The 21,275-nt window shown below is 40.0% G+C and overlaps 6 protein-coding genes and 1 long non-coding RNA gene across 23 annotated transcripts in view; 6 read left to right on the top strand and 1 right to left on the bottom strand.

Moving 5' to 3' along the window:
• The first annotated feature begins 313 nt into the window (after nt 1-313).
• On the top strand, nt 314-12,285 carry LOC125767191 (serine protease inhibitor swm-1). The gene is made up of 4 exons (XM_049433506.1): nt 314-444; nt 553-736; nt 11,878-11,975; nt 12,050-12,285. The coding sequence occupies exons 1-4, from the start codon at nt 378-380 to the stop codon at nt 12,238-12,240; spliced, it is 540 nt and encodes a 179-aa protein (XP_049289463.1). The 5' UTR covers nt 314-377; the 3' UTR covers nt 12,241-12,285.
• On the top strand, nt 1,449-1,890 carry LOC125769407 (chymotrypsin inhibitor Ani s 6-like). Its single transcript, XM_049438130.1, has 2 exons — nt 1,449-1,613; nt 1,685-1,890. Exons 1-2 carry the CDS (start codon nt 1,544-1,546, stop codon nt 1,867-1,869), a joined length of 255 nt encoding a protein of 84 aa, XP_049294087.1. The 5' UTR covers nt 1,449-1,543; the 3' UTR covers nt 1,870-1,890.
• On the top strand, nt 5,818-6,265 carry LOC125769408 (chymotrypsin inhibitor Ani s 6-like). Its single transcript, XM_049438131.1, has 2 exons — nt 5,818-5,970; nt 6,042-6,265. The coding sequence occupies exons 1-2, from the start codon at nt 5,904-5,906 to the stop codon at nt 6,224-6,226; spliced, it is 252 nt and encodes an 83-aa protein (XP_049294088.1). The 5' UTR covers nt 5,818-5,903; the 3' UTR covers nt 6,227-6,265.
• Nucleotides 9,697-10,366, top strand: LOC125769410 (uncharacterized). Its single transcript, XR_007419058.1, has 2 exons — nt 9,697-10,090; nt 10,168-10,366. It is a non-coding gene; the product is annotated as an uncharacterized LOC125769410 (long non-coding RNA).
• LOC125769406 (chymotrypsin inhibitor-like) lies at nt 10,928-11,359 on the top strand. Its single transcript, XM_049438128.1, has 2 exons — nt 10,928-11,038; nt 11,118-11,359. Exons 1-2 carry the CDS (start codon nt 10,969-10,971, stop codon nt 11,300-11,302), a joined length of 255 nt encoding a protein of 84 aa, XP_049294085.1. The 5' UTR covers nt 10,928-10,968; the 3' UTR covers nt 11,303-11,359.
• LOC125769385 (E3 ubiquitin-protein ligase parkin) overlaps nt 12,262-21,275 on the bottom strand; it is a 26,157-nt gene continuing 17,143 nt past the window's right edge. For both annotated transcript variants that reach the window (XM_049438104.1, XM_049438105.1), the window contains 5 exons: nt 13,811-14,301; nt 13,337-13,729; nt 13,121-13,269; nt 12,717-13,053; nt 12,262-12,645 (listed from right to left, as the gene is read on the bottom strand). In XM_049438104.1, the coding sequence (XP_049294061.1) occupies nt 12,331-12,645; nt 12,717-13,053; nt 13,121-13,269; nt 13,337-13,729; nt 13,811-14,068 (1,452 nt within the window). In that variant the 5' untranslated portion in view covers nt 14,069-14,301 and the 3' untranslated portion in view covers nt 12,262-12,330. The remainder of the gene's footprint in view (nt 12,646-12,716; nt 13,054-13,120; nt 13,270-13,336; nt 13,730-13,810; nt 14,302-21,275) is intronic.
• LOC125769380 (uncharacterized) overlaps nt 19,790-21,275 on the top strand; it is a 12,459-nt gene continuing 10,973 nt past the window's right edge. For 7 of the 16 annotated variants that reach the window (XM_049438088.1, XM_049438083.1, XM_049438084.1 and 4 more), the window contains exon 1: nt 19,790-20,023. The gene's annotated coding sequence lies outside the window, so the exon portion shown is untranslated. Of the gene's footprint in view, nt 21,012-21,275 lie in introns of all 16 variants that reach the window. The other 9 variants (XM_049438096.1, XM_049438094.1, XM_049438095.1 and 6 more) reach the window with 2 other exon arrangements.

The following is a 21,275-nucleotide window of genomic DNA, read 5'->3' as shown; positions in this document are numbered from 1 at the left end:
GCCGCCCCTTTGTTCAGTACGTTGTTATAATAAAACATAAGCACGCGAACTACTCAAACACTTTCCCTCTGCGTTCTGGTTTGAATGGAATTAAGAATGAACAATACGAAACTGTTGCACATACGAACATGTATGTACAAATGTATGGAATGTACTTAGATTAATACTTACAACATTTCTTTCACCAATTCGTCAAACATTATTATTACTAAATGGGAAACTAGATTTTACCACTTAATAACGAATGCGTATGCGAACGAATCAAAACAAAGGCCATAACGAATGCCAACCATCCGTCCACTATATAATGATTCATGTTCCAGTGGCACACTACGTAATCATTCCCGGGAATTGATGCACAATACAAATCTTTCACAATGAAATCTTCGTTGATTTTTTTTATTGTGGCGCTCCTGTTTATCGTATCCGTGTCATCCGCTGAAGGTAAAATTAAGTTACAAATGTTATAAATAAGATAAATCAAATAATTTTCTTGTTATGTTTTCCAATTATTGTCATATGCTCAACTATCTGCCCCGTATCCGTACGCAGAAAAATGTATTGAGAATCAAAGATATGACACCTGTGGTTCGCACTGTCCAGCAACGTGCTTCGTGGATGTTATACCTTGCTCCGACGAATGTGTAATGGGTTGTGTCTGTATCGATGGATACGTGCGAAACGACAACAATGAATGCATTCCCAAATCTCAGTGTCCGCAACAGAATAATCATTGAACAAAAATAAATGTCATGTTTGTTGCATAAAATTTGTTGTTATTTTTGAACAAGCAAAACTTGTGAAATATTATCCTACCAATCTCTCACAAACGTGAAAAGAGGTATTTTCTTCCAATAAACAAATATTCTGCGAGACAAATTCGCATATTATTAAAACCCTTTAAATACAGGAAAGACGCAAACAGAAACATTGAAAGTAATCACATAACCCTTCATACAAACGAGAACGATCGTCCTCAATTTTTCATTAAGTAGAAAATAAGATGATTATCAACAAAAATTAACACAAATGAGCATCAACCACCACAATTTTCCCGTAAAAAAAAACAAAATTCTGCATCTCGTATTTCGGTTGAAACTAATAATTATTAAGTGTATTAGTACAATTGCCTTATGTAAGAAAATAGGACGGCCTATCATGTGTTGCCAACAGTTTGTTCAAATAGATTATCAGCCCACCGATTAATTTATATGAATGCCCAAGTTCAACGTTTGCAGGTGAACCGAATTAAGAATGGAACTGTTTGTATGTGCAATTAGTATGAAATTAATTGTTCATAACAATGCTTAACATGTTCCCAATAACCCTGCTGTTACAAACTTACGCAACTTTTCTCACCAATTCGTCAAACATCGTCATAACTAACTGTGAAACTAGAGTTTACCACTCGTTGGAATAAAATCCAAATAAATAAAAAGTTTATCAAATATCGTTTCGTCATTTGCCAATCATCCGTCCGCCATATAATAGGCTCATAGTCCCGTAGCTCTCAAGAATTCATATTACTCATAACCGCTTTACAATGAAGTCTTCAATCGTTCTTTTCATTTTGGCACTGTTGACGCTCACAGCCATGAGTTATGGCTCTTCTGGTAAGACTATATTTAAATAAACATTGCTTTAATTTATGTGAATTATAAATTCCCTCCATTGTCTCTGCTAGGGAATTCCAATTGTCCTGCTGGTGAACACTTTGACGAGTGCGGAGAAACAAGTGAACCGTTATGCTTTAAGGATCCTAATACTCCGGTATTAAGATACCAAAGTTGCAATGCAGCATGCTTCTGTAACGCAGGTTTGATTCGTCAAAAGCCCGGTGGCGTATGCATCCCTTACGAACTTTGCTAAATAAAAATATGTTTAAGTTGCGCTATGTTGTTCTTTATTTGTGGGGTTGGAAAAAAGTTAAAAAAATTAGTTTCACATGGCTTATTAGACGGATTAAATGGATTAAATGGATTGGAAAGCAGAAATTGAATGCCGTTCGCTACTTTGCAATTAATCGTCCGCTATAAAACGGTTCATACTCTGCTAGTTCTTAAAGTAATCATTCTCAAGGTGTCATATGACGCACAAACGCTTTGCAATGAAGTCTTCATTTGTTTTCTTAATTTTCTCACTGCTGACCCTTACAGTCATGGCTGTTAATCCGGGTAAGTATATCTGTCGATAGTGTTTGAGTAAATTAGTTCACCTTTGACACGTTACCCTTTGCTGAAGAATGTGCTTCTGGTGAACAATTTGAAACCTGCGGATTATCATACGAGCCAACGTGCAACTCTGGAACACAACCGTCCGACCTATTGTGTCATGCAGGGTGCTTCTGTAAGCCAGGGTACGTCCGAGATGTCGCAGGTGGAATTTGTATACCTTTTAGGCTTTGTAAGTCCTTTTAAGGATTTGTGGTATAGAAATAATTTTGTGAAAATAATCAACAAATGTACTGTACTTTATATCACGTAACAAAGTATGATTTTTTAATATTATTTTTGTATTTTTTGTAACAGTTGTTATTATGCATTACATACGTGCAAAAATGCAAAAAGAAAGAATTGTAGTAATTGTTTACAAATTTCTACTTTACTATAAAAATTGTTATACTCACTTCTTCCTACTGATCGGCTGATCAGAATCCTGTCGATAAAGAAGTCAACAAAAAAAAAGTCGTATGACTAATGTGGCCAAATCTTGACAAATCCCAACTTACAAAAACACATAAGAAATTCATCCACCTATTCGTTCAAAAAAGGTTAAATTAGGTCGGGTTCTACTATAAAATGGCTCAACACCCTCGTATCACTGAACGTAATCATTCCAGTAACATTAACACTCCACAATGAAGTCTTTACAATTTTTTCTGATTTTGGCATTGATGGTGCTGACAGTTATGGCTTATCAGTCAGGTAAATGTTTCAATAATTAATTAGTTCTTCTTTGAAACTTTGAAAGCTCAAAGTACGTTAAATCATCCTCTATGCTAGACGATGTGGAATGTCCTCCCGGTGAGGAGTATGATGATTGCGGCCTATCACACGAAGCAACATGCCAAAACCCGTTTAATATGAGCTATGATAAGTGCTATGAAGGATGCTTCTGTAAACCTGGACTACTTCGTATTGCGCCCGGCGGAAGGTGTGTATCTCCAATAGTGTGTCAGCATGTATAATAATTGTAGTATTTTGAAAAATAGCAACACACCTGATACACCACTCAGTTACATGTGTCGAAATGTTCAACGCTTGATATATACTTTATATCACATTACATATTGTTGTGTTCTTTTTTAAACAAATTTTTACTCTAAAAGTAAATTACGATACAAATGGTGAAATAGAAACAGTTAAAGTATAAAGCTGCACGATACTATACCCTCCTCGTCGACGGTTGTAACAGAAGAAAGACACCCACGGGAACCTTTCAGTGCCCTGGTGCCCTGATCATCAGTGGCAGATTAACCTATTTCCCAAGAGTTCTTCGCGACGAGAATAAAACTCCAGGTTATTTCAGAAATGTTCTAAAACAACATTTCTTTAGCTTTGGACTTTGACTAGCATTCCACTTGGGGCCTCCGATAAGCTTGATCCGCCAATGGTGATCATGTCATTAAGTGGTCAACTAATGTCACTTGTGGGAGGCACATTAAACGTTGTAGACACATGCTTCCAACACATATTTATTTTTCGAATACAGTACACGAATATTTAAACGTAACGACCCGCCTGGTCGTATTGCTCATAACAATAGTTGGGAGACATTTCCTTCCTCAAAACTGTCCAAAGGTAGACCTTTTTCCTGGAGTCGATATGTTAAAATATTTAAAAACAACATGATGAAGATCGCGTAACATCAAAAACTAGTTCACTTTTCACACGCCCTACATTACAGTCTAATTTCATCAGTCGATTTATGATCCGATACTCTAAAGTAAAAATTACTAAATCAAACAATTTAGAGCAAACTACAACGCGAAATAAAAGCGTATGTATAACCAAAATACAGAAACCTCGTTCTAATCATTGAAGACTACTATAAAGAGGACTACGACGAAACTATTTACAAATCATTTACTGAACAAATTGTGGAAAAATATTAGGTCACTTATTTAACCTCCAACTGGAACTATTAAACTGCTTTTTGTCAGTCGTTTTTTTCTGCAGATATTTAACAGTTTACAACTAATGTAAATAAAGCAAACAATTTTATACGAACAATTGATTAGGTACATTACAGCAGCATACAACGTAACAAATACAATTACAACTGAAATGTGGTTATTCTAATTAGTTCCATTAGTTTATGGGGGCGGCCCGGTGGTACATGTGATAAACGGCGCCAGTCCACACGGCCGGACCGGGTTCAAATCCCATCCGGACCGTTCCCCCGTAGCAAGGACTGACTATCCGGCTACGTGGTAAAAATAAGTCTAGTAAGCCAGAAATGGCCGGCGTGACCTGTAAGGTCGTTAAGCCAAGAAGAAGAAGAAGTTTACACCTGCTTTACGGTTCCAAATGTAATATAGAACTTTTTTTCTCTGCTTGATCATCGAAGTCTTTGCGTGTACTCTAATAAGAACGATGGAGTCTACACAAGTTTATTTCCTTATAGTCATCCTAACGTTTACCCTGGCTTACGTTTACTCTGGTAATATTATTTGCAATTCTTAGGCATAAAATTAGAATTACTACGAATGATTTCATCATTTACCGTTTCTACATTTTGCAGCCCCAGAAAAATGTGGCCCAAATGAGTACTACAGTGAATGTGGTTCCATCTTTGAGCTGAACTGCTTCAGACGTGATCGTCAAACTGATGATCCCTTTGGTTGCGATAAAGGATGCTTCTGCAATCCGGGATACCTAAGAGAATTTGAAAGCGGAAAATGCATCACTGCGAGAGAATGTCCAATCGTTCCTTACAAATAAATCTTATAGTTTGTACAATCTTATATGTATATTGTTATTCAGAACGATGCAAATGTGACACTCGATCCGATTTCAAGTTTGTTTGTTATTCCTATTCAAAGTACGGTCATAAGGAACTTTTTTTTTGGGTTGCTCTAGAAGCATACCATTTGATATGATTACGTTTGAATGTTATTTCCCTGTTTTATTATTTTTTGTTGTTTTTATTGTTAATGATTTACCACACTAAATTGAATTAGTTTACACTCAACCCGTCACTCGAAACGAATGTCCAACCATTTGCTTGAAATAAACCTTGCTTCACTCTAATGTACATTAATTTTCCACAAATCTTTAGTGCGAATGTGGGAACATAAAAGATCATTTTTCACTCAATGTTCAAATGTGTATAATTTTTGGTTCAATCATTGAAATATTCGCTCTGAAATAGTCTCGGGAAGCATTTAACAAAAGCATTTAATAAAACTATAGTTATAGACATTTAATGAAAAAAACTTCACTTCTCCAGTTCAATGAGTGTTTTGACTTGTTGAGAATAGCTGCATAGTTATGTACTATAGTAGAACCTTTTTAGCTACTGTAACAACATTATTTTATAACTTGATTTCCAGTATTCATATGCCTAGTTTATTTAATACACACCTAGTTTAATTTTTAAAAAATCAGTTTGATCCAGATACTCACAAATCCATGTATTGTTGGTTGAATTACATTTTTCCCTTTAGAAAGGAATAAACACAATTGTTTTGCAGTACTCAACAACCCTATGATTGTTGGATGATGTAAAAAAAGATGTAAAAACAAATAGTATCACAAATTCACCATGCTAAATTGTGTTGTAGCACGTGGTTTGGTTCCATTACTTCACACTTGCTTTTCTTCGCCTTACATATAAAACGGCATTCAGCTACGGCACTGGCTTAATTTTTTCCGAACGTAAAACTTGTTTTAAATATAACGATGAAGTGTACAGAGATTTTTTTCGTTATAACCATCCTAACGCTCGCCCTGGCAGGCGTGTGCTCGGGTAAGACTTATGCCATTGAAAATATGATAAGTCATTGAAACGATATATTCGTTCTCCGTTTCTATCGGCAGCGCGAGATGAATGCGATGTAAACGAGTACTACAGTGATTGTGGACCGATGTATGAGCTCAACTGCTTGAAAAAGAATTTGGCCATTGACACATATGAATGCATCGCTGGATGTTTCTGTAAAACGGGATACATAAGAGAAGTTCAAGGTGGAATGTGCATTTCTGCAGCAAATTGCCCATTGTAGCAGTGAAATAAATCTTACGTGATGTATGTACAATAAAAATAGTTAATTAATTAGAATTAATAATAATATGCTCTGCTATGATATGCAATGGGAGAGAATCCGAAGTCTCTTAAAGGTCACATAGTGTTCCACGTCCTTCGTTTGCGCATAGTGTAAATGCCACCGTATATCCGGGGATACGGACCAGTTCCGCTTGGCGCATGACCAGTCACCCTGTCTCAAGTTTCTTCACTGACTACGGAAAGCAGCAGACATTCTCGAAACTGATTTAACGATACCCGACCCTGGGTGTTCGAGAGGAAGATGCTCTGAAGGTTGTTTGACCCGTATGTGTGGTAGGACAAGGGAGGAGTGAATACAATGACGAGCTCTATGACTTGTACGATGAACTTACTTTCGTACAGTGAATTTAGATTCTTTAGACTTAGATGGGTTGGGTATGTCCATGTCCATGTTCATGACACCGGACGATCCAGCCCGTAAAATCCTTTTAGGGTGTCAAAATGGACTTTTTTTTTTTTTTTTTTTTTTTTTTTTTTTTTTGTTAACGGGGAGGGAACCTTCAAAAGGTACCCACCTCGAAGGGCGGCTTGCGGCTACAAACCAATCCCTCCGAGATGGGTTATGTGGGATTCATCGTGACGCTAGGCCCGAGAAGCGGACCCGGCAGCCGATGGGACCCTAACTAAACCACTCCTCGACCTGATCCGAACCCTGCCGATGCGCTTGATGTGCGTAGTACTCCATGCAGGAACGTTTGTGCGATGCACCCATCCTGTTGACGCGCTGCTGCTTTCCAATTCTGCTACTGCGTCATCCGTCCTAGTTGTCTCAGATGCTGCTGCTGCTTCGTGCCTTCCTTCCGCTGCTGCTGCTTAATTCCGCCCGTCCGTAGCCGCTACTCCCGGTGGGGTCTAGCTCCTGCTGCTGCTCTGGTTACTCGTTGCTGCTGCTGCTGCTTCCGTTGTCGTCATTCTTTGGTGCGGTCCCGTTTGTTCCGTGTTCCGCCGTCGTTGTTGTCGTCTCCGTCTGGCCGTAGGTGGACTTTCCTCATTCCATCTCACTTGGAGGTTTCTGAAGATGGTCCTTGCGGCGGTCCGGACTGCTTCCCATGTGTTGCTGTTGGCACACATTTCCGCTGCAAGATTTTCTATCGTCAAGCGGGTGTGGCTCTGCTGCTGCATCTCGTGTTGGGTTCGAGCAAACCGTGGACAGTGGAACATTACGTGGTCGACATCTTCCACTTGGTGTTCTCACACCGGGCAGTTTGGCAAACCGTCGAGAATGCCTTTTTCGACGAAGTAGCTCCGGAGAAACCCATGCCCTGTAAAGAGTTGAGAGAGATAAAAATCAATTTCTCCGTGCTTGCGATTTACCCAGGACATAATGTCCGGGATAATTCTCCTCGTCCTCATCCCCGGCGATCTCGGCTGCCCCGCTCCGGCTGTCCATTGTTGTTGCCAGCGTCCCATGGTCTCTTCCCTTTGCCGCTTTCGTATGTCTGGTCCAGGACTTCCCCTCGCTACCTTTTCGTCGTGGCAGCGGATGTCCTCCTCTAGGAGAAGGACTAACGGGATAGTGCTTGCGACCACGCAAGCGGCATCGTAGGAGACCGTTTGGAAGGCACTGGCCACTCGAAGAACTCCTGTGCGGTGCGTCCTCTGAACCGTGGTCCGGTGAACGTCCTTCTGAAGAAGCGTCCGTCCCCACGATGGTGCCGCGTAACGGACAATGCTATTCCCGGTGTCAAAATGGACTTAGAAGAGTAATAGGGCGGCGCGTTGGTGTATGTGATAAACGACACCGGTTCCACCCGCCAGGACAGGGTATTAGAATTTTCTGATAAGCTAGAAATTTAATTTTTAATATCTACTAATACGTTACCGACAGTCTTTACTATTGTCAACTGGTTTACATGGTTTTCAAATTGTTCAATTGTTCTCCTGAGACCATGAGACATGGCCAGGTCTCAAATCCATTTCCAGGAAACTCGGTCCCCGGCTGCAGTCCGCCATCCACGGTTGCGTTCGATCTCCGACAGGTATGACGCCACGTGATCCATCCAACGATCTCACTGTGCTCCTCTACGTCTCGTGTCGAACGGGTCGCTCACGAGCACCTTCCTGGTGGAGCATGAATCCGGCATCCTCATCACGTGCCCCAGCCATCGCTTTAACAACCATCAGGATATTTGCACCGCCAAACAGTTCTGCTAGCTCGTGGTTCATTCTCCTGCTCCCGATGCCCTGCTCGCACACACTGTAAAAGATGGTCCTTAGCACCCGCCGTTCGGAAATGGCGAGTGCATGGACGTCCTCCGTTAAAATAGTCCAGCACTCATACCCGTAGAGGACTACCGGACGTATCAGTGTGCGATATGTCGTGGATTTTGTGTGTTGCTGGAGTCTTCTGGATTGCGAATGGATTGAGTTTGTGGAGCCCGTAGTAGGCATTTCCCTGAGCTATGTGCCTTTGGATTGTGCTGCTTATGTTGTTGTCCGAAGTTACGTTTGTACCAAGGTAGCAAAAGTTCCTCTACCACCTCGAGATCGTCGCCGTCAACTGATACTCTGTTTCCGAGTTGGGCGCTATCACGGTCAGCACGGCCTCCGTCAAGCAGGTACTTTGTCTTTGTCGCATTGAGCCTCAATCCAATCCTATTGGCCTCACGTTTCAGTCGGGTGTGCACGTCGCACACCGACGTGTGCGCAGATGTCGATGGCATCTGCGAAGCCGAAAAATTGAAGAGAACGGGTGAAAATCGTACCACGGATGTCGAAGCCCGCGCTTCGCATGACACCTTCCAGAACGATGTTAAACAGCAAACAGGAGAGTCCGTCCCATTGCCTCAGAAAGGATATCTCCTTCCTCGTTGCGACACATGGCGGTCATGGGAATAAAACCGCTTCGTTTAGCAATCAACATTCTGTAGAACTTACTGGGATAGCTGATGCATTATTTTCCTCATCGGTGCTTCCAAGATACGAACTAAGCACATTGGTATGGCTCAGTTTGAAGAACCTTCCAGGAACCCTCAACTTGCATTTCCGTTCGTTGAACAACCATCATCCGATCACTCGCTTTCGCATCTCACCTATGACCAGAAGCGCTGTACCCAGTGCATGATTTTCTCCACCGCTTTGGTAGATCATGCGATCATTGCGATAGAAGCGCTCCGTAACTCCTTTCTAGCGTACCTCCTGAACTGGTACTATTCCTAAGCGCGGGCCCTCACTACGCCCGAAAGAATGCAGGTGTCTGAGGGTGCTGTGAGGGATCTGTAATTCCATGTCCCGAGTTTCCAATCGTAGTCCTTGTTCAGTTGCCTGGGACGGTATCTGTTAATCTGATTCGAAATTTCTTCGTATCCTTTCGTTTGCGTTTGTATTGGGAGTGTCTTGCAAGGTCTCTCCTACTCTCTAGACGCCTAGTATTAAAGTAATCAATATTAGACTTTTTTCAAATATTTGGTATTAAGAAAAGTTTGCACACTCGTCCACTCAACATTCGATACATCCAAAGGATTTTGTTAGACAATTAAAAATCGAACAGTCGAAAAGTTTCTTAACTGATTGTAATGGACCCCTGCATTAATTATTTCTTTGAATAAAAAAACCCTTGCCTTACTTACTTATCGATAATAATGATTGCATATTTACCGTACTAATTCGTTTAGCATTTAGCTGGATTGATTAGTTCACTTTCCCTATACTTCGCTACACTTGGTTATAAAATGGCTTTATACTATGAAACGATTTTAATCTTTTCGTAACGTTAAACGTGTACTAAATATAATGGTGAGTTTTTCACAGATGTTTTGGATTATTACCATCTTTACGTTTGCACTTGGTACCGTGTTCACTGGTAAGATTCTTACGATAGCGATATGATCAATTATTACGAAACCTTTTTTAACTTCCCGTTTCGATCGGCCACTTAAGCTGGGTGTGGCCTAAACGAGAAGTACGATGATTGTGGGCCCAAGTATGAGCTGAACTGCAACATAAAAAATAATCCAACTGACACCGTTCATTGCATTCCGGGCTGTTTTTGTCAACTGGGCTACATAAGAGGATTTGAAGATGGAATTTGTATCAATGACAGCAGTTGTCCATCGGTGATTTGAAATAAGTCTTACATCATACACGTATTGAAAACCCAAAACTTAAATCATAATGAGCATATTTTTGTCATACTGGAAAATAAAAAATCTAATCTTACGCATCAGAAAAACTTTCTTAACACTCCAGCATTTTGCGTTTTTTAAGAATCATATTTAAAGTAAGTCAGCGTAATGAAACAATCTAAAAAGCTGTATTTTTATGATTTATTTTTCTTTATTATAATTATAGGTTAATGATAAGTTTAACTATAATGAATGGGTCATACAATAAAGCTAACCTTTTTATAATTAACTGAATCGTGTTAGATTTTTAAACAATAGATATAAATCATTACTTATCAGACTCGTCCATTCAGCAGTCGACACATCCATATGATTTTGTTAGTCATTACACATGGAACAGTCGAAAAGTTTATCAGTTGATTGTATAAAACAATTTAAAAAGCTTTTCTCGATAATTTATCAGAATATAAAAAGTAATGCATATTAACCATACTAAATCGAGGTGTAACATTCCGTTGGATTGATTAGTTCACGTTCACTACCCTTCGCTACGTCTATATCAATGGCTTTCATATACAAACTGATTTAGTCTTTTCGTAGCGTTCAACCTGTAGTAATGATGAATTCTTCACAGATGTTTTTGGTTATTACCATCTTAACGTTCACCTTAGCCAGCGTGTTCACGGGTAAGATTATTGATAGAGAAGTGAAATCAATTGTTTCGAATCTTTTATTGTCTTTCCATTTCGCTCGAACCAACCTCAGAAGAATGTGGCCAGTACGAGCAGTTCCTTGAATGTGGGGCCAAGAATGAGCTAACCTGCGCTGTACGTAATATTCCAGTTGACCCGAATGATTGCGTTGCCGGATGCTTCTGCAAACCGGGCTTTTTAAGAGAATTTGAAGGTGGAACGTGCGTCACAAGAAAAGAATGTCCCTCGTTTGTTTGAAATAAACGCTATTTTATTTATGTTCTATAAAAATAAATTAAATAGTAATAAGCATTACCGAAAGGTTTTTCAAATCGCTCCTAATGAACCCAAAAAATCTGATTTTTTGTCTGTTTGAGAAGAATTTTAATTAATTTACATTAGCGCAAAGGTATTATCATGTACAATGTTGTAGTTTAAGCTGTTGCTCATCATTAAAACTATACTTATACTTCCGACTTTCCATGGGTCATATACTCTATTGGTGTCTGGTCCTGATATATTGAACTAGTATTTGTTTGTTTTTTAAATACTAAATATTAATTATGGTATATTGAATTAGTCAACTCGGCATCTCGAAGCTTAGCACGTCCAGACGGTGTTGTTGGAAATTACCAAGTTCGACAAAGGATTGGAATTAATTCATACACGAATCATTCTTCATAAAGAAACCTCGTTTTCTTTAGCAACAAATACGGTACTACAATCACCGTTCGAAATTGAGTTATATTTTAGATTGGTCACATTAGTTCTCGACTACCTTACTACGTTTACCTACTTATGAGGCAAAATTGTGTTAAAATAAAGCAATAAAGCGAATTACGCATTCGTGTAATGTCTTTGACGATGAAATCTGCGCAAGCTGTTTTCATTATAGTCCTCATAACATTTGCCCTGTTTGGCGTTTACTCTGGTAAGCTTCTTGCTTGAAAACTTCATTTCGTCTTAATTTCAAATGATTATTTCCCAATTTTTCTGGCATCATAGAAGAATGTGGCCCAAACGAATACTACAATGAGTGTGGACCTTTTAAAGAAAAATATTGCTTCGCACCGAAAAAGGAAATCATCGGAAATTGCGTCGCAGGGTGCTTCTGTGGACAGGGCTACATAAGAAAACTGGAAGGTGAAGAATGTATTTCGTTGGACTACTGTCCACCTTTTCTTCCGATGGAATAAATCAAGTTCGTTCGCATGGACTTTCATAACAGCAATATACAACAATTCGTTTATTTCGATCCCACATTTGCAACATACACAGTCAATCGCTTATCCAAACCAATGTGCAGCCATACAGTCACGCGTCCAAGGTGTTTGGCATACCCAACACCATTCGAAGCCACAGCCCGATCGTGTGCAAACCATGTGCATGCAGCCACCATCACGCTCCGTTGCCGTGCGGCACTGGGGGCACGGTTTCGTTGTCACCTTGATCGCAATCTTTGTTGCCTCGTCCCAACGCGCTTCCGAAGCACGCAGTGGATCAATCGCATATCCTTGCTCGTTGCCGGGCGTTGACGGTGTCGGCGTTTCGAAGCACTCTCCAATATGGTAGCCTTGTAGGCAGCTACGACAGAAAACGTACTAAAAGTAAAAGATTAGAGATTTTCATATGCTTATTGAAATATTCGCTACACAAAGTTTAATGCACATACCCCACAACCATTCTGGCACTGGATACGGCGACATTCTGGATCCACCAGTAACCCCATACCACAACCCGGCTGTGGACAGAGCACTCCACCATTCTTCAACACAAACTCCTCCGTGGCGAATCTTTGGTACCGATCGTACTGCTCTTTGTTCAGCAGCTTAAAGTGGTGCACATCCTCGATGAAGGAAGCTTCACATCCAGCCGGACATTGCAACGTGTAACCACCTGTTGGATGCTCTACGAACTGGCGCTCCAGCAACCGGGTAACACAGTATTGGCTAAAGCAGTCCAAACAAGACACGTGGCCAGCCACACACGGGAAGACTAAAATCGTTTCACTGACGAAATCGAAAACGACGTTAAAATGAAACCCAAAAAAAGGTTGGTAACACTATGATCATTTACCTCACATCGGTACAGGCAATGCAAGGAATACTTTTGTGGTTCGTTTTGATCAGATTGAGTGGGGCCGCAAAATCTTTCTCCCCGCCCGACGAGTGTTCGGCACACTTAAAGTAGAACTCCGTGAAGGGTGGCTCACCTTCATCGTTTTCCTGCCAAACAATTGAACGATGTTAGTTTAATGGAGGATCAAATCCAATCCCAAAATCCCTCACTTACCACACAAGGAATCTCATAGTTTTCACAATGGCCAGTAATTCGCTTTCTTTTCAATACATCGTCCCAACAGGTAGGGTCCCGATGAACGGTGAATGCACCACTGCCACAGATTCCACACCGCACCCGTAGCTTCCCGGTGCAGACCTTCTCACACTGCGAACAGTACACGAAAAAATGTGCCTTTGTTCGTACTGCTGCAGTGGACCCATTCCGTTCATCTAACACCGTCAGCTCGGACATTGTCTCCGACAGTGGCTTATTCTGCTGTTCATCGGGTGAGGGTTCCTCCGCAATAGTTCCGTTTAGCTTTGATTTTGCTGCTTTTTTCTGCAGTGCCGAGATGGGTCGACTTTTCACGACGTGTATAATTGATTGTTGGCCTAGGTCACATTCCTGTGCGATCAAATATAAAGGAAATAAGTGATGTAACAAAGGGAAAAGCTATGATTCTTTACAACAACACTACACACTTACACTAATCGTGGTCGTATCGGAAAGTTCTCGGCCAGCGAAAATGATCTTAAGCTCTTGCGGTTCAAGTCCGAGACGTGGTGCTACCATTTCCTTCACGTCCTTAATTTCCATGTGCGGCTGCAGATCGACGGACAGCGTATTGCCGGTATTTGTCTTCACGTACACGCTCAGCGAATTGGAGAGCTTCTTTTTGCCGAAGGAAAATATCGCCAACATGCTGCCGATCAGTTCTCTTATGAAACCGAACAAATCGAACATCACCGAGCACAAGTTAGGTGGACATTTGAGGCGACAATATGCTTTAAAATTTTAAGCCGTCTTCACACAAAAGAATTTTGTATTTTCACTGCACGGGAATTTGGTTTGTTATTGTTATGCATCAGAGAGCCGTGTGTCAAAAACAGCTGCGCAAAAGGCCTTTCGGTGTTGAAAAGCCCTTCAGCTGCAACACGCACACAGTGTGATGTGATGTGGGCATAATGTCGAGATTTCTACAATTGAAAAATGAGAAAAAATAAACTATTAAACAATATGATAAATTTCTCAATATACGCCAATTGATTCTTTTAAATAAAAGAAATAAATATGTAGTTGTGACAGCCGTATTGTTGCTTTATTGATTTTAACTATAAAACATGCCAGTGTCGTCACATTTGGAATGAACCACGTGCTATTATTTAAATTTTGGTATATTGAAACTGAATTATCTTTGGCGAATTTACATTTTTTTTTGGAAATAAAGTAAAACAAAACACTAAATTGATTTTTTTCTGTAACTCAATGTTTTAATGTTAAGCCAAGCTCTCGCGATATGTTCGAATGCAAATCGGAATCAACAACAACACGTGGTATTTTCAAGAAAGTTATTTAGCAATACACGAACTCTTGTGCACTCACAAACCAAAGTAATATAAATGTAGCATAAAAATGTGCTTTAGCTTAAAAACAACTAGCACCTACCACATTCGTAACTCTTTCATTTCTTTTATACATTCTTCAAGAATTAAGGTCTTAAAATAAAAAAAAAAACCTTTCGTGTCTGTCGGGTAAATTTTCGTATTCGATCATTTTCCCGCCACCGTTCAACATAAATCGATACGAAACTGTATCTCACGCTCTGTATACACCACCAAAACGTTCCACATTGAGCAGCGCAAACACTGAGCTGGGCTGAATGCGTCGTACGAACGCAACGGAACGGACTCGCGAGAGCATACCGCATGGTTTACTCGCAACGACATGAACCGACCGACCATCAACACCCTACGCGCATTTTCATGCTCTTTCATGGTGCTATATTTACACCTTTTCGCCACAGTTCTCCTTCTTCCGTCCATCATCTACTTCCAAACGCCACCTGTATGCAACATTCGGCCAACAGAGTGAAGGAATGCTGTTGAAGCCTACAGCCGGGGCAGTCTTTTGTCGTACCGAGAACGATCGATGATATGGGTTTGCAAGTGGAATAAAAACAGACAAATGTGTGAACGCATCGGTCAAATGTATGAAGGCTCACGATTATGTGGTCGATGTTTCAATTTGTTATATCTTGATTTTCAAAATAGAGAAAGTTTTAAAAACTTATATTTAAAACACGTTTAAAAAAATAAACAGTTAATTGATTCGCTTTTAACTTAACGCTTACGCTTTAACAGTAATTAACGCTTTTAACAGTTAATTGATTGGCGTGCTACATATTACAAAAAAGCATCAGGAAGAACCCCTGCTGTGCCGATGCGCGACATTCTGGGTCAGAAGGACTACGTGTACGCACGGATTCTTTTCGGCTTCGCCAAAGAGATCGGAATTACCCTGTGATTCCTTCCTGCTTTCCCATCCTGTAGATAGTACGCACTATCGTCTTCATAACTGTTTCTGTGTGCTGTATTACTATATGTTTCCATGTCTGTACCCCAGTAGTTTGTGCTATTGTTGTTTGTCGCTGATAGCTCTAAGACATTTTGACAGAATAGCAATAAACTAACTGGTCAACCAACCCTGGGTCCAGAAGGTTGGACAGAATGGAGAAGATACCAGAACTGCGCCGGGCTACATGGAATCAATCAACAGAGCTATGGGCACGAAGCAAAATAACGAAGCGTAACGAATAAAAGGGAACCAAATGGACAAAACGAAGTTCGTCCTCGTGATTCCTGATGATCTCCAACATAAAAATCCGTTTCTCGCAGCACAACAATGCATACTTATTATGCCGCAACATTTACTTATTACCGAGTTCACCCGGGATAAGGTGCAACCGTAGAATAAGGGAAGGAAATGTCCCTTATTCTAATAATTATAAGTAGCGTTACAATGTTAGATAATAAGGATAGTCTCTAAGATATACGGCCTGGCCGTCCCTACGCTAATAAATAATAATAATAATATTACAAAAAAGCGGTAAAGGGTAAAGAATAAATTTCTTTTCATAAATTATGTAGCGACAAATGGTAGAACTAGCAGACAAAACATGTATGTGCCTCGCCCACAAAAATGTGTCCGAGAACAAAGGAGGAAAAAAGGTGTCATATTTTATTCTATAATTCTTTTTTTTTTTGTCGCACATATGATAACACAGCTAACAACGGTGAAAATAATTAATCGCATCAAACAGTTCACGGCTGGCTCGTATTCGTGACTGTGGCACGTTTGCCACACATGGAATTGCACGGGATCGAAATCACAGCAATTATCTGCGAAAGATGATCTCCGGTTACCAATTATGAGCATTTCTGTATGATGAAATTCGGAACAAAGTTGCATGTATTTGGGTAAAAGTTGAAGAACTGAATAACCTTTTTTTACAAAATTTAAAATAAACACCTTTTTCTCTAAAAAAATAGCTAAAGCATGAATCCATATGCCATTAAACACTGGAACAAAGTTCGTCATGGCGCCATCTCAAACACATCATACCTTTCTCACATCCCTCACTGCATAGCTACAATCTTCACGATCATTTGTAGGAAAGCACATATCGTGTCCCAAAATGAAATAAGTCCATTGCAGCACCGACAAGCATCGTTCAAAAGGCGCCAAACGAAAAGGAAAACGCGCGACAGGAAACTCGATCCTTGTTCGAAAAGAGTAACACAACAAAAAAAAAGCACACAAACTCACGCAAATACAATCATCGAACCACAGCACCAAGGATTGTCCCCAAAATGGGAAAGTGCACACAACGTTCGTGGCGGGTTTTTTCCGTTACCTTTCTTTACGCTTTCCACCATAATTTTTCCTTTGCTCCTGGTTGTGTGTGTGTGTGTGTGTGTGTGACCAATCCGTGAAATGTGAGCGAACGAGCGTGAAGATATGTGTGTATGGGCGAGTAGTATATACAAAACAGTTTCCAGCTATCGAACGCTTTCCAACGATCCTGACCAGTTATGCTGGTGGATCGTTCTCAATAAGTAATCGTGAAGGACATGGGGACAGAAATTCGAATCAAACCGCAACTATCGGGTTACGGGCAGCACTCTCAAGGCATTATTTTGGCCATGTGTCGACCATGCGGTGGTAAGGACATTGATTAATTTACTGCCATCGCTCGAAGGATGAGTTGATTGGAAACTGATTTCCGTTCTGTTATCCTGCATATACACACACACACACAAAACACACATAGTTATGTGTACATACACGGTATCAATCGTTTGCTGGTGATTTGACCGCAACGGTATATATCGTGGCGTTTGCTGATTTTTGGTTGGCACTTTTTTGCAATTTCCAGAGCTGGTTAGAGCAAACCAACAGTCGAAAGTAATCGATTCTACATCTTTATTTTCCCAATAAATTTGTGAACTAAAGATGCAATAAAATGCGTATTTAAAGCTTAAATAAACACTCAATCAAACACTTGGTTAAACACTTATTTTTAATAAAAGTATACAATAAAGTTACGAAAAAAACTCTAACGACGAATTCAATATAATACAGCATACAATAAATATAATAAATATACTCTTAATTCATCTTTTAGTCCCAAAACTAAAAGAACTATAAAATAAGCTGATTTTGAAACAACTGAAAGCTCCTAAAATACGAACAATTGCAAGTGGAAATAGAAATAAATATCTTTTGGCCACCTCGCATAGCCCAAGGCGAGAGGAAATGAAAAGAAATAATACGAGATGCAAATGCGCAATTGACTGAGCTTCTTCTGATTATTATATTAAATTTCTAGTTTCTATTCTGTATTGTTTTATTTTTACTTTGAAGTTATTGAGATTTAAGTCGTCTGTTAAGATCAATCGACGGATCAAGCTTCTCAAGTTAGGAGGAATGATAAAAAGGGGTTATAAAAATTAAGGATGATCGCACTGTCGACAAACTTAGGTTTATTTTATGCATCGGTCCACGAGGGACCAAATTTCGAAAGAACAGACCGGTGGGATGAACTGATTTCAAAAGTGCTCTCTTTGAAGTCCCTAACTGCCAACCCTCGGTTCCCCCAAAACCACGATGCCACCCCCGGGTGAGTTGCAATGCCGAGTTTGCAAACCTTTTTTCTAATAAGAACATTATCAAACAATTTCGTATTCCGGGGGCCCCCTGATCAAAGGGAGCCTTGGCGGTAACCTGCTAGCTTTAAATCCGTTATTGGTTGAGATCCTTTTTATTAAAACTGGTTTGTTGTTTCATTCATATTAATTCACATGCATGGCGATTTTCCCATCTACGGATCGCCGTTCACCGGAGGTTACCCAAGGTTAAAATAAGCTTCTCCAAGCAATGTTAATGATTTTGCATCAATAGCAAAGTACGCAAAGTGATTTCCTACATTCGACAATGATCTCTCACAGCATTCGTGCAGTATGCTTTATAGAAGATTTGAATCCAGGCCGCAGGTGTTGGTTAGACGTACCAGTATTGAATCATTCTAACACGTGCAGACACCTTCAGAAAAAAATCGAGTGCCTGTGCAATACCTGATGCACGTTGTGTCTCATTCGAGATGATTCGATGAGACCGGGAGAGTTACATGATCGCATGATCGTCCGATTTTAATTTTCGTTTATTCTATGAGCACGTCCATAGGTGCAGCGAAAATGAAAGCGTATTATACGAACAAACGGTGGTTAATTGTTTTTTTTTCATGATTCAGAAAATCTCATTTCATGAATGAAAAAAATGAACACCTACCAAGTGGCTCTGTTTCGGCTCGTGGACTCTTTTGCTCCTACTATTGATTCTCTCTGAGCGGAATTCCTTTTTTGCAGGGGTACTACACCCAACCAAAAAAATTTTTTGTTGTCTAGATGTGGTTACCAGTGGACCAACGTATATTCGACATTTATGTACTATGCAACTACTTAAGATAACGAGATCAGTCGGGCTAATAATTAAAGATCTTATTTACTTAATTATCCGGCGCTACAATCACCCATAATACAATAAGTTAAATTAATTTAAGTCACTTCATCTAATAATTTACCCCTATGAAATGAAATTCAAATGGAGGTTTTACGAACGTATTGCTTTCGGTTTACTTTTATTCGTTTGCCTTAGATAAGGCTTGGTCACAGCTCTGTCACATACGACTGGTACGAAGTCCACCGATCGTGGTCACAATTTTTGTTATGCAAGCATGTGGCTGACAGTATGTTTCGTCAAATCTCTTCACATAATTGTTATTTATAAACGTTGTTTTTATACTCTTTCTTATTGTCTAGACCACGATTGTATGCGGCAGCTCCACGACCATGAACTAAAACAGAAAATTAAGATAAAAAATCCGCTGAATTAGGTAATAATGATGTATTCAGACACACCATTATGGATTCACACCAAGGGCCGTTTAATGGGGAGAGTAATATGTTACACATTATTTAAAATCAATTATTATAAAAATATTTAAAGCTTATCACATTAACTTTGATTTTACAATTTAATAAGCATCTCCTCACTATACATGCTGACTAACCCTGCAACATTCTAGTTTCCTTCTTTCTCTTCACTGTGACTCTCGCGAATACTCTCTCGATATGATTATGAAACTCCCTTCGTCGAAGGGTTCCGTTTCGCGCGTCAGTTTCTCTCTGGCAGCCGTGCAAATACAATATGGAAAATGTGGCAAACTGCAAGCATTAAAATAAACGGCCTGACCGTTCTAACGTGCATCGACAAAAGGATTGTGATCATGGCTACACGTGGAACTTTAATCTAACTAGTTACCGGATTCAGGAACGTTTGGGTACGAAAACAATTCCGACAGTAAGTTTACCAAAATAGTGATCTATCTACCGCAAAAACACTGTGTTGTAAACCAAATGCAAAATGATTAAACAGTGGGGAAAAATCGATTGTGTGACAAGTGTAATGTGCAATGTGCATCAAAAAGCAAACCACAACACACAAAAACCATTCTGCAAAACGAACGCGCGCGTATTTCAAGTTAACGAAAGAAGACGAAAAAAAGTCGTACACGGAGTGAAAATTGATTTTCCTTCTTATCAGTGGACGCGCCGGGGAAAGTGTAGCATTCTTTCTCCCTGTTTTTCCTTTCTCTCTCTCTCTCTCTCTCTTTCTCTTTTTTGCTCCAATACAATCACACACTGTTTCGCTTGCTGCGAAAGGAGTTATGCTACGATGTGCGTGTGTTATGTTGTAAAAAAGCGACCAAGAATTAACAGTGAGGTGGCCTTTTTTTTGTGTATGCTTCTTTTTACATTGACACTATAGTGAATGTTGCCCCCCTTTGTTACTAACACACACACACACACAGCAAACCTTTCAACGAAAATTGCTTCCAGGAGAAATGTCTCGGTTGATCGGAACCATAAAATGATGAATGAAAAAAGTTATTGTATTGCTCCCGTTGCACTACACGATTCCATAATCGATAAAGTTTAGACGGTTTCAGGATGGGTAGACCGTTCCGTCAAAAACCCTCCCTTGCCTTTTTGCTTGCGTCTGGGACTAACAAAACGTGCCGTTGTGGTTTGCGCGAGTAGGCACACACCGGAGAGTGCGAGAGTTTCAGTTGCGTGGTTCTGTGTGTGAGCATGTATGTGTGTGTGTGTTTATGGAAAAGTTTTCGGCTAGCCCGAACTAGGCGTCGCCATCGACATGGGAAGGTCAGTACGGCGGCTCGCTGGATCGTTCGGACACAACATACTGGGGAGCTGGGAGAGTTGCGTCAGTGTAAAGGAAAACCAGTGCTGGAACGGAAACCGAATGGAACAGTCTAACTAACGGACTTGTGTGTGAAAACTTCTTCTAAACATATGTTTCAACTCGTGTTTAATTTATTTTTTGCGTTACACAACTTAAAAAGTTTACCTAATTGACCTTATCAACCAGTGTCCTTGTGTGTTCTGTGCGATAATCTCAGTGAAGCTGCTCGTTTTGTACTACATATAATTGGAATATAGCTAAACAAACATTTTATTTTTATGAATGTATAGATTGAAAATTAAAATATTAAAGCAACTTATCGAAAAACGTCGAAAAATGAAAATTAGGA

The sequence above is a fragment of the Anopheles funestus genome, chromosome 3RL (genome assembly GCF_943734845.2).
Source record: "Anopheles funestus chromosome 3RL, idAnoFuneDA-416_04, whole genome shotgun sequence".
Taxonomy (NCBI): domain Eukaryota; kingdom Metazoa; phylum Arthropoda; class Insecta; order Diptera; family Culicidae; genus Anopheles; species Anopheles funestus.
This window is presented reverse-complemented; position numbering and strand designations above follow the sequence as displayed.

What these genes read in the sequence shown, in the direction of transcription:
- LOC125767191 (XM_049433506.1), top strand. Translation starts at nt 378, where the DNA reads ATGAAATCTTCGTTGATTTTTTTTATTGTGGCGCTCCTGTTTATCGTA. An exon ending in ATCCGTGTCATCCGCTGAAG is followed by an intron (nt 445 to 552) that starts GTAAAATTAAGT and finishes ATCCGTACGCAG; the next exon opens with AAAAATGTATTGAGAATCAA. An exon ending in CCTGTTTGGCGTTTACTCTG is followed by an intron (nt 11,976 to 12,049) that starts GTAAGCTTCTTG and finishes CTGGCATCATAG; the next exon opens with AAGAATGTGGCCCAAACGAA.
- LOC125769407 (XM_049438130.1), top strand. Translation starts at nt 1,544, where the DNA reads ATGAAGTCTTCAATCGTTCTTTTCATTTTGGCACTGTTGACGCTCACA. An exon ending in CATGAGTTATGGCTCTTCTG is followed by an intron (nt 1,614 to 1,684) that starts GTAAGACTATAT and finishes TGTCTCTGCTAG; the next exon opens with GGAATTCCAATTGTCCTGCT.
- LOC125769408 (XM_049438131.1), top strand. Translation starts at nt 5,904, where the DNA reads ATGAAGTGTACAGAGATTTTTTTCGTTATAACCATCCTAACGCTCGCC. An exon ending in CCTGGCAGGCGTGTGCTCGG is followed by an intron (nt 5,971 to 6,041) that starts GTAAGACTTATG and finishes TTCTATCGGCAG; the next exon opens with CGCGAGATGAATGCGATGTA.
- LOC125769406 (XM_049438128.1), top strand. Translation starts at nt 10,969, where the DNA reads ATGATGAATTCTTCACAGATGTTTTTGGTTATTACCATCTTAACGTTC. An exon ending in CTTAGCCAGCGTGTTCACGG is followed by an intron (nt 11,039 to 11,117) that starts GTAAGATTATTG and finishes AACCAACCTCAG; the next exon opens with AAGAATGTGGCCAGTACGAG.